This window comes from Salmo salar, chromosome ssa03 (genome assembly GCF_905237065.1).
Source record: "Salmo salar chromosome ssa03, Ssal_v3.1, whole genome shotgun sequence".
In the NCBI taxonomy this organism is placed as follows: Eukaryota; Metazoa; Chordata; class Actinopteri; order Salmoniformes; family Salmonidae; genus Salmo; species Salmo salar.
Window position 1 is genome coordinate 64,899,377 of NC_059444.1, and position 11,608 is coordinate 64,910,984.

Here is an 11,608-nt window from a genome sequence, read left to right on the forward strand (position 1 = left end):
AGGGGACTGCACGCGTGAATTCCCCTCTGTCATACTGCCAGGACGGGGAAGGTGGGGGGAGGCAGGGGGGGGACAGGGAGGGGACACAGGAAGGGAGGAGAATGTAGATGAGGAGGAGATGCAGCATAAGAAATCGAAACAAACCCCCTCTTTCCTGTGTCTTTTAACAGCAAAAGAAAAAGAAGAGAAAAGAAAAGAAAGGAGAGATGGAAAAAACGTGAAGGGGCCGAGGAACAGAGGAGTCACCAACTGTGGATATGTGCAAGAATGTCTCTCTTCCTGTCGTCAAACATGACTACAAAGCACAGTCTTGATGCTCTCTCAGGCACATGTGAAAACATGTCTCCCACTCATACTGGCCCAGTCCACAAATTATCAAACACCATCACTTATCCTGTACTGTCATATCAGCACAGCAGAGCAACACCATACAATTCCACACAGCTCCAACATGTTCAAGCCATCATATTATTCTCTGACTCACAATATCACCCCTCATTACAGACAACCCAACCACAGCAACACGAACAACAGGGTCTCAAATAAGTAAGCATTTGGCGGTAAAGTCTAGCCTCTATAATGGAGCACCTGCAAGGACACAGTCAAATGCTGCGGGTCTAAGACACTCAAAACACTACCAGAGGGCGAAGCTTTATTGCTGATCATAGCAGGCCTAATAGCCCACGTGTGGCAGACGTCTAGTTGAGTTCAGACTCACAGTTCAAACTGTCATCTTAAGTTTTATTGGTAGTATTATACAGTGCCTTCGGAAAGTATTCAGACCCCTTGACTTTTTCCACATTTTGTTACGTTACAGCCTTATTCTAAAATTGATTAAATAGTTTTTTTCCCTCATAATGACAAAGCAAAAACAGGTTTTTAGAAATGTTGGCAAATTTGTTAAAAATAACAAACTGAAATATTACATTTACATAAGTATTCAGACTCTTTACTCAGTACTTTGTTGAAGCACCTTTGGCAGTGATTACAGCCTCGAGTCTTATTGGGTATAACGCTACAAGCTTAGCACACCTGTATTTGGGGAGTTTCTCCCATTCCTCTATGCAGATCCTCTCAAGCTCTGTCAGGTTGGATGGGGAGCGTCGCTGCACAGCTATTTTCAGGTCTCTTCAGAGATGTTTGATCAGGTTTAAATCCGGGCTCTGGCTGGGCCACTCAAGGACATTCAGAGACTTGTCCTGAAGCCACTCCTGTGTTGTCTTGGCTGTGTGCTTAGGGTTGTTGTCCTGTTGGAAGCTGAACCTTCTCCCCATTCTGAGGTCCTGAGCGCTCTGGAGCAGGTTTTCATCAAGGATCTCTCTGTATTTTGCTCCGTTCATCTTTGCCTCGATCCTGACTAGTCTCCCAGTCCAAGCCGCTGAAAAACATTCTCACAGCATGATTCTGCCACCACCATATTTCCTCCAGATGTAATGCTTGGCATTCAGGCCAAAGATTTCAATCTTGGTTTCATCAGAGCAGAGAATCTTGTTTCTCATGGTCTGAGAGTCTTTCGGTAACTTTTGTTACTCCAAGTGGGCTGTCATGTGCCTTTTGCTGAGGAGTGGCTTCCACCTGGCCACTCTACCATAAAGCCCTGATTGGTGGAGTGCTGCAGAGATGGTTGTCCTTCTGGAAGGTTCTCCCATCTCCACAGAGGAACTCTAGAGCTCTGTTAGAGTGACCATCGGGTTCTTGGTTACCTCTCTGACCAAGGCCCTTCTCCCCCGATTGCTCAGTTTGGCTGGGCGGCCAGCTCTAGGAAGATTCTTGGTGGTTCCAAACTTCTTCCATTTAAGAATGATGGAGGCCACTGTGTTCTTGGGGACCTTCAATGCTACAGAAATGTTTTGGTACCCTTCCCCAGATCTGTGCCTTGACACAATCCTGTCTCGGAGCTCTAGGGACAATTCCTTCGACCTCATGGCTTGGTTTTTACTCTGACATGCACTGTCAACTGTGGGACCTTGTATACACAGGTGTGTGCCTTTTCCAAATCATGTCCAATCAATTGAATTTACGACAGGTGGACTCCAATCAAGTTGTAGAAACATCTCAAGGATGATCAATGGAAACAGGATGCACCTGAGCTCAATTTCAAGTCTCATAGCAAAGGGTCTGAATACTTATTTAAATAAAGTATTTCTGTGTTTTATTTTTAATAAATTAGCAAACATTTCAAAAAACCTGTTTTCGGGTTTGTCATTATTGGGTATTGTGTGTAGATTGTTGAGGATTTTTTTATTATTTTTTATCCAATTTAGAATAAGGCTGTAACTTAACAAAATGTAGAAAAAGTCTAGGGGACTGAATACTTTCCGAAGGCACTGTATAATGGCTTCATACCTGCAGTGGCAGCTGAGCATGCCCATAAGCCTGTGATCAGGCCACAAACATAGACAGGCCTCACCATATCTTTGTTTATGTAGGTAGAACATGGAGGCATGTTGTCATGGCTCCAGAACTAAAAGCAACAGAAAGCAGCTCCTTCCAATCAGGGTGTACATACACTAATTTTGCAGCTGGTCAAAACTCAAAACACAAATTCTCGATAATACCTTATTTCCTCCATAGTATCTAATTCTATTAAAATCTGTTATATTAATGAGCTGGATCTAGGATATCAAAGGAATCAAGTTAGACATAAAGGTTCATAGGGAAACTGAAATGCTCCTTCTCCATCTTACCATACCAATTACACAAGAACAACACTGTGACAAAGAAAACAAAATGTGTTATGAATTAATACATGTTTAGCAAATGGCTCTAAGACAGTTTTTTATGATGAATAGTCATACTAAGCTTATTTTCATGAAGCCCATGTGAGCACCTTTTAAACAGCTCCATGGCAAGAATTTTAATCTACTCAGGTCGGTCAGTGTTCTGCCATTCACCTCCTTCTAAAACCAACATTAAACCGTTTCACAGTAAACCGACACTGGTCACGAGCAAACGCAAACATGACATCGGAGTGTTCCAGGGAAAATCGCTTCCCCCCTCACTCACAGAGAAAACTGAGCCCAACATCCAAATAGATGAAGCATACAAGAATGGACATGGTTTAGAGGACACATTAATATGCAAAAACAAAACGATGCTAAATTATTATGATTAACTTGCAATGAGAGAAATTTCACAAACTGAGGTAACCATCCATCACACACACCGCCATTGCGGTGACGCACAGAATAGGCTATACATTATGAATAATTCTTGATTTATAAAACTTAGAAATCTTGATTTATACATTTTTTGATTGACATAAAAAAAATACTTTAAAATGCCAAGATACAGTGAGGGGAAGAGTTACAATTTGTATTATTTTAAGGGGTTTAACAAAGCATTAAATACTGCTTTCGAAATGAATCCCGATCCGGAGCAACCCAGTGGACAAATTCAACCCAGCATCGCCAAATATCCAATGAGATCAGACGGAGCCTTTTATAATTACATTATCATAAGGCTAACAAAATATTAACGAATGCGAAGTTGCGACCAAATTCACAACTTATATACTTTTGTTTGGTTTCTGTTGAAGTGTCCAGAACTTTCTATAAGGAAATGGGGTAGCAAGATAACCGAACATGAACTTTTGTAGCCTATTATCAAGAAAGAAAATGAATAAAAGGGTCCACTATCCTTGTCAATCCATACAATGAAATGATCACTTTATTTATTAGCAGGTGTATTCCAACATATACTTTACCAGCTTGTGCCGTAGTTGCGTGGAACATTATTATAAGAAATAGCGGTATTCTCCTGCACGCCGCCGTCCTCTTTAAATGGTCCATCTTTCAGAGCAGAGACCCCCTTGCCTCCGCCACAGAACTTTATGATACAAAACTAGATGAGAACGGAGCTACGCGGCCATGCGTAGTGGAGAGAAAGAAACCAGTACAGCGCTCGAACAGCGCACATTCGCTCTGCAGTTTCGCTTGCTTAGTTTTTTTGGAGGATCCTCTCCCCTCTTCACTCTCTGTCTCTCATTCAATTTCTCCCTCTCATCCTCCCTCTTTCTCGCTCCCCTCCCTCCTCCTCCTTTCCCCCCTCCCTTCTCCTCCTTTACCCCCATAGGACGGTGTCTCGCTACTCTGACGGGAAAGGATGAAAAATGTTTACGAGGCTACTGCTGGTCATTTGCTATGTCGCTCCTGTCTTACTGATGATCAGTGATCCAGTCAGACTCAGCACTTCCTTTCACTACTGCTCTGTGTTACTTGTCATGCTGCAAGATGTTACAAACTTTCTGTCTGTTTCTGCAGGGTATTCAACGGGTCCGCAGAGTTACTGCAGCGTGTCCGCGGTAATATACAGTAGATATATTTTCTAAAAGTGGTAAAATAAACATTTATTTTATTTTTAAAAACCACCCGCAAGTACCAGTTGCTGCAAGTACCACTGGCTGCTGATAAACGTTCTTGACTTGGTCATTCATTTTTGCCAACACATAGCTAACCTTTGTTTAACCAGCTAAACAGCTGCTATCAAAAGCTGAAGTCGGAAGTGTACATACAGCTTAGCCAAATAAATTTAAACTCAGTTTTTTACAATTCCTGACATTTAATCCTAGTAAAAATTCCCTCTCTTAGGTCAGTGAGGATCTCCCCTTTATTTTAAGAATGTGAAATGTCAGAATAATAGCAGAGAGAATGATTTATTTCAGCTTTTATTTCTTTCATCACATTCCCAGTGGGTAAGAAGTTTAAATACACTCAATTAGTATTTGATAGCATTTCCCTTAAATTATTTAACTTGGGTCAAACGTTTCGGGTAGCCGTCCACAAGCTTCCCACAATAAGTTGGGTGATTTTTGGCCCATTCCTCCTGACAGCTGGTGAAAATGAAGTCAGGTTGTAGGACTCCTTGCTCGCATACACTTTTTCAGTTCTGCCCACAAATTTTCTATGGGATGAGGTCAGGGCTTTGTGATGGCCACTCCAATACCTTGACTCTGTTGTCCTTAAGGCATTTTGCCACAACTTTGGAAGTATGCTTGGGGTCATTGTCCATTTGGAAGACCCATTTGCGACCAAGCTTTATCTTCCTGACTGATGTCTTGAAATGATGCTTCAATATATCCACATAGTTTTCCTACCTCATGATGCCATCTATTTTGTGAAGTGCACCAGTCCCTCCTGCAGCAAAGCACCCCCACAACATGATGCTGCCACCCCCGTGCTTCATGGTTGGGATGGTGTTCTTCGGCTTGCAAGCCTTCCCCTTTTTCCTCCAAACATAACGATGGTCATTATGGCCAAACAGTTACATTTTTGTTTCATCAGACCAGGCGACATTTCTCCAAAAAGTAGATTCTTTGTCCCCATGTGCAGTTGCAAATCGTAGTCTGGCTTTTTTATGGCGGTTTTGGAGCAGTGGCTTCTTCCTTGCTGAGCGGCCTTTCAGGTTATGTCGATATAGAACTTGTTTTACTGTGGATATAGATACTTTTGTACCTGTTTCCTCCAGCATCTTCACAAGGTCCTTTGTTGTTGCTCTGGGATTGATTTGCACTTTTCGCACCAAAGTACATTCATCTCTAGGAGACAGAACACATCTCCTTCCTGAGCGGTACGACCGCTGCGTGGTCCCATGGTGTTTATACTTTCGTACTATTGTTTGTATTCTGCCCTTGAATTGCGTTCCCATGCAAAACTAGACAGATGGCTAACAACTAAGTCTTCAATAAAACTCCCAAGGCGTGACTTTTCTTGAATTAATATATTGAAAACGTTTATGCTGTGAAACTGCAAAATACAGAAAAAATATACTTTAGTATTCAATTCAAATTGACATACTGTAGCTGTACATTATACATTTCAAGTTGAAGTTGCATGAAAATACAAAGCACGTGCCAAGGTACCATGCATCTGGCATGACGCCAAACCATGTAGCTAATTGTTAATTATATAGAAATTGACTAACTCCTTTCATTACTCTAATAATATACCACCATCTCTGTCGAATAACAAAGCATGTTACACTAGAAACAGTAACAAAACTACAGTATTGTATATTTTACAATTCGTTTGCATGACGCACGAGCAAAGTAATACAGCTGACGGCATACATGAAAGGCAAGGCAATTTATGTGAGTAAATGCAACCAACCAACATTGATATGTAAGCAACTCTATCAATAACAAGATTATCATCACTAGCTAAATGCTTGAATCCAACTTACAAACAAATATTTTCCGAGGCTGAAGCGTGACAAGAAATAACTACACTGAAAGACTTGCACTGTAGCGTTGTTTTTAGCTGCTTCCATATGTGCAGAACAAATTCTCTACTTCCTGTTTGCGTACAGTCTTTCTAAGTACCAGGAAGCTCCACTAGGGGGCGAATACCACCATGGAACACAATGAAAATCCATTTTAACCATTGTAATAAAATTATCTGTTACCTTCTAACAGGATGGCAGCACACTCCCGGCTGGTATAATGAAATTGTGCCACTATGAAATAAAACGTATTAAGAAACAAAATGTCCTTTTTATTCTTATATTTTGTCTCTAGGATGCTTCAGAAAGAACAACAATCTCTGAGATTGGTCTCAGAAACACCTGTCTGGGCTAGGGGGCAGTATTTTCACGGCCGGATGAAAAACGTACCCAATTTAAAACAGGTTACTACTCTGGCCCAGGAACTAGAATATGCATATTATTAGTAGATTTGTATAGAAAACACTCTGAAGTTTCTAAAACTGTTTGAATGGTGTCTGTGAGTATAACATCAATTCTATGGCAGGCAAAAACCTGAGAAAAATCCAAGAAGGAAGTGGAAAGTCTGAGAATTGTAGTTCTTCTTTTGATTCTCTATCGAAGCTACAGTGTCTGTGGGGTGACGTTGCACTTCCTAAGGCTTCCATTGGCTGTCTAAAGCCTTCAGAAAGTGGTTTGAGCATTTTCCTGTCACTGGGCAGATAATATGAGCTCAGTTACTGAGTGGTCTGCCTGGCAACAAAGGGATTGGATATGCGCAGTCACGTGAGCACGCCGTTCCTTCTTTTTCTTCTTGGATGAATATGCTATTGTCCGGTTGGAATATTATCACAATTTTACGTTAAAAATACCATAAAGATTGATTTTAAACAGCGTTTGACATGCTTCTAAGTATGGTAATGGAACATTTAGACTTTGTCTCCCGGTCCGCGCTCGCGCGTTATGCCTTTGGATAAGTGATCTGTACGCACGAACAAAACGGAGGTATTTGTACATAAATATGGATTATTACGAACAAAAACAACATGTTTTGTGGAAGTAGCAGTCCTGGGAGTGCATTCTGACAAAGATCAGCAAAGGTAAGAGAATATTTCTAATACTAATTCTGAGTTTAGTTTGCCCCGAACTTGGCAGGTGTTTGAATAGCTCACCGTGATGGCTGAGCTATGTACTCAGAATATTGAAAAATGTGCTTTCTCCGTAAAGCTATTTTCAAATCTGACACAGCGGTTGCATCCAGGGGTAGTCTATCTATAATTCTTTAAATAGTTGTTATATATTTTGTCAACGTTTATGATGAGTATTTTTGTAAATTGATGTGCACATTCACCAGGCGTTTTGGTGGGAATACATTTTCTGAACATCACGCACCAATGTAAAATGCTGTTTTTGGATATAAATCTGAACTTTATCGATCAAAACATACATGTATTGTGTAACATAATGTCCTAGGAGTGTCATCTGATGAAGATCGTCAAAGGTTAGTGCTTCATTTAGCTGTGTTTTGGGTTTTATTGACACATGTCCTTGCTTGGAAAATGGCTGTGTGATTATTTTTGTCTATGTACTCTCCTAAGATAATCTAATGTTTTGCTTTCACTGTAAAGCCTTTTTGAAATCGGACAATGTGGTTACATCAAGGAGAAGTGTATCTTTAAAATGGTGTAAAATAGTTGTATGTTTGAGAAAGTTGAATTATGACATTTTGTTGTTTTTGAATTTGCCGCCCTGATATTTCACTGGCTGTGTCCCGCAGCCACTGGCTGTGTCCCGCTAGCGTCCCACGTAGCCCATAGAAGTTAACAGCTCCTTGCTTTTTAGTTCTACTTTCCTAACCTTTTTGTCAGTACTGGTAAAGGTTTTGACCACAAGCCCGACATTTCTGTGCGCCTGACTGTCTTTCAATAAGACAACATCTCCTACTTTTACATTTAGCTTTTCTGCTGTCCATTTTCTGCGTCTCTGCACCGTCATGAAAGGATCTGGCAACATTTACATTTTAGTCATTTAGCAGACGCTCTTATCCAGAGCAACTTACATTGCATACATTTCATTAAAAAAAATGTCTTCTGTACTGGTCCCCCGTGGGAATCAAACCCACAACCCTGGCATTACAAACACCATGCTCTACCAACTGAGCCACACGGGACCAACATGAATGAGCTTGAGAACCTCTCAAAGCGATGAGAGCCGAGTTGAGCTCCAGAAACCTTAGTGGCGTAGACAGTGACGTCTGGTCGAATCTCTGCGTCTGCGTGAGGCTCTACAAGGTCAAAATTGATGGACTCAGGCTCACTTGAGTTTGCTTGGGTCAGGAAAGGTGGACCTGAGAACCAACTGGTGTGCTTTAAGAGCGCAGCTAGTATGAACCTGGTTGCATGGTCTGCTGGATTGCTGTCAGTGTTTACATAACACCACTGATCTGGATGGTTAGACTTCCTGATGCGAGTTACCCTATTGGCAACATACACATAGAATCTTTTGGTGACATTGTGGATGTAACCGAGAACTATCTTACTGTCTGTGTAGAACTTGGCCGCATTTACATCAATGTCCATTTCATCTCTGATCAGTTCATACATCTCAACAGCTAGCACAGCCGCACACAGTTCTAGGCGTGGGATAGTGTAGGCCGGACGAGGGACCAATTTTGATTTCCCCATGACAAATACAACATGGCATTGACCTTCCGAGTCTAACTCTCAGGTAGGCTACCGCTCCTATGGCTACTGTAGAGGCATCCGAGAAGATGTGTAGCTCTCTTCTTTGAGTGGTAGACAAAGAGACTGGGATGTAGGTCCGCTGAATATACACAGGTTCCAACTCCAAAGATTCCTTCCACATTTTCCACTCCTTTTCTTTTTCTGTGGGAAGAGGGGCATCCCACTCACTCTGATCAGAAGATAGTTTTCTGATTAAGGCTTTACCTTGCATTGTTATTGGAGCCACGAACCCAAGGGGGTCATAAAGACTATTCACTGTGGACAGGATGCCTCTCCGCGTAAAAGGCTTCTCATTGTGGGACACCTGGAATGAGAAGTTTCCAGGTTCCAGGAAAGTCCCAGACTCTGTTGAAAGGGGAGAGGATCCACTCCTAGGTCCAGATCTTTTAAGTCTTTTGCACGGTCCTCCATAGGGAAGGCTTCCATAACTGTTTTACTATTGGATGCAATCTTGTGTAGTTTCAGGTTGGACTCCGCTAACATTGCTTGTGTTTTTCTTAGAATGTTGATAGCTTCTTCTGTAGTAGCTACTGATGTCAGCCCATCATCGACATAGAAGTTCCTCACTACATATTGCTTGGGTTCTGACCCGTGTTCCTTCTCACCCTGTAGAGCTGCTCGTCTCATGCAGTATTTGGGCTGTTCCCAAATACATGGACTTTCATCCTGTACTCAGTTATGTTTCTATCTGGATTGTTGTCTTCATACCAGAAAAACCTTAAGTAATCTCTGTGATCCTCACGTACACCAAAACAGTAAAACATTTGTTGCACATCTGCTGTTAGTGCAATGCAATCCTTGCGGAAACGCATTAGGACACCCAAGAGTGTGTTGTTTAAGTCTGGACCACTGAGCAGAACATCGTTAAGTGAAACGCCTTGACACTTAGCACTGGAGTCAAATACTACTCTTATTTGTTCAGGCTTTTGTGGATGGTAAACACCAAATATGGGCAGATACCAGCGTTCTTTGTCTCCCTCTAGTGGCGGAGAAGGTTTGGCTTTGTCATTATCCAGCATCTTTTGCATGAAGTCAATAAAATGAAGCTTCATGTCAGGCTTTTTGTCTAAAGTCTTGTGAAGTGATGTGAGACGGTTCATGGCCTGCTCCCAGTTATTAGGAAGGCAATGTCTAGTGGGGCGAAAGGGTAGTGAAGCCACCCAGTTGTTTCCATCATCCTGGAAAACCTGTTTGTCCATAATGTCCAAGAAGGCTTTGTCCTCCACTGATGGTGCTGGTTTATCATCGTCTTGTGTTTTGTTGAACACGGAACATCCCAGGCTGTCTGTGTTCACAGTTGTGCTTGGATCTCTCGAGTGCACTGTAGAGGGAGAGATGTGTTTCTGAGCTACGCTGTTGAAGTTCTCTTTCACCTGGATGATGTCAGGGCAAGGGCTGAGATAGGATGTGCGACCATTTTGAAGTATGTTTGTCCTGAACACGTTAACATTGGCTGGTCGGTGAGCCGTTCCCAGACAGACCTCACCCACGATGACCCACCCGAGGTCGAGTCGCTGTGCATAAGGAGTGTCGTGGGGCCCATTTATTTGCTCTCGTACCTTGTGTACCCTTAGGATGTCTCATCCTAAGAGCAGGAGGATGGGAGCGTCTAGGTCCACAGCTGGAATTTTGTCCGCGACTGGTTGCAGATGGGGATGATGATACGCAATGTCGGGGGAGGGAATCTCCATCCTATCATCTGGCATCATGTCACACTCTATCAGAGTAGGGAGAGTAAGCTGTATGTGTCCATCTATAGACTCCACCATGAAGTTGACGGCTCTCCTGCCTGAAGTCTCTGTTACCCCAGAACAGGTCTTCATGGTGTATGGAGCAGAGTTGTCATTGATGTTGAAGAGATTGAAAACCTCTGTCTTGGCCAGAGATGTGTTGCTCTGTTCATCAAGCACTACATACATTTTAACAACTTTCTCTTTTCCCAGTTGGATAAGCTTTGACTAGGCATATTTTTTAACATGATCTTGGATTGACTGCCTCACCACAGATCTCTGTAAACTTTGAGGTGACAGATAGATGAGCATTGTCACCTTGCTCCCCGCCATGCTCTTTCTCTGCTGTAGCGGTGTCTGTATTTGAAGGGGCTGGGCCTGGATGCAGAGCAGCAAGATGTCTGTCGCTGTCACACTCAGAGCACTTGATTGACACCTTACAGTATTTAGCTCTGTGCTGAGTTGACCCACAACATCGGAAACAAATGCCATTCTCTTTGAGATATGATTTGCGCTCATCTAGAGTTTTATATCTAAACCCACAACACTTTTTAAGAGGGTGAGGCTTGTTATGTATTGGGCAGTGATGGTCAGGGCTTTCAACCTTTGTCTTACTGGGTTTGGTTTGGTGGTCTGAGCGCTCAGATGACACATCTGTTTTGTATACAGTCACAGGTGTCTTGCTGCTGTACCTGGCAGGTTTCTCACTTTTCATAGACACCTGGTTAGTTGAGGTGTAGAGGGTGAAACTGGGGTCGTTTCTAGTTTTCGCCTGGTTCCTGATGAATCTCGAGAAGAACGAGAATAGTGGGAATGCTACCCGATAGTCCTCCTTGTATTTGGATCCCTGTGCTATCCATTTTTCTTGTAAACTGAATGGAAGTTTCTCTACTATAGGGTTTACCCCCTGAGATGTGTCCAGATAAGTGAGGCCTG

The 11,608-nt window shown here is 42.4% G+C and overlaps 1 protein-coding gene and 1 non-coding gene across 3 annotated transcripts in view; both read right to left on the minus strand.

Annotated features, from left to right (window-relative positions):
* Positions 1 to 4,008, minus strand: part of LOC106601277 (collagen alpha-1(XI) chain) — an 83,312-nt gene extending 79,304 nt beyond the window's left edge. For both annotated transcript variants that reach the window (XM_045715123.1, XM_045715122.1), the window contains exon 1: positions 3,707 to 4,008. In XM_045715123.1, the coding sequence (XP_045571079.1) occupies positions 3,707 to 3,791 (85 nt within the window). In that variant the 5' untranslated portion in view covers positions 3,792 to 4,008. The remainder of the gene's footprint in view (positions 1 to 3,706) is intronic.
* Positions 4,009 to 8,294: 4,286 nt separating this feature from the next.
* On the minus strand, positions 8,295 to 8,370 carry trnat-ugu (transfer RNA threonine (anticodon UGU)). The gene has a single exon. It is a non-coding gene; the product is annotated as a tRNA-Thr (tRNA).
* Between the last annotated feature and the right edge of the window lie 3,238 nt (positions 8,371 to 11,608).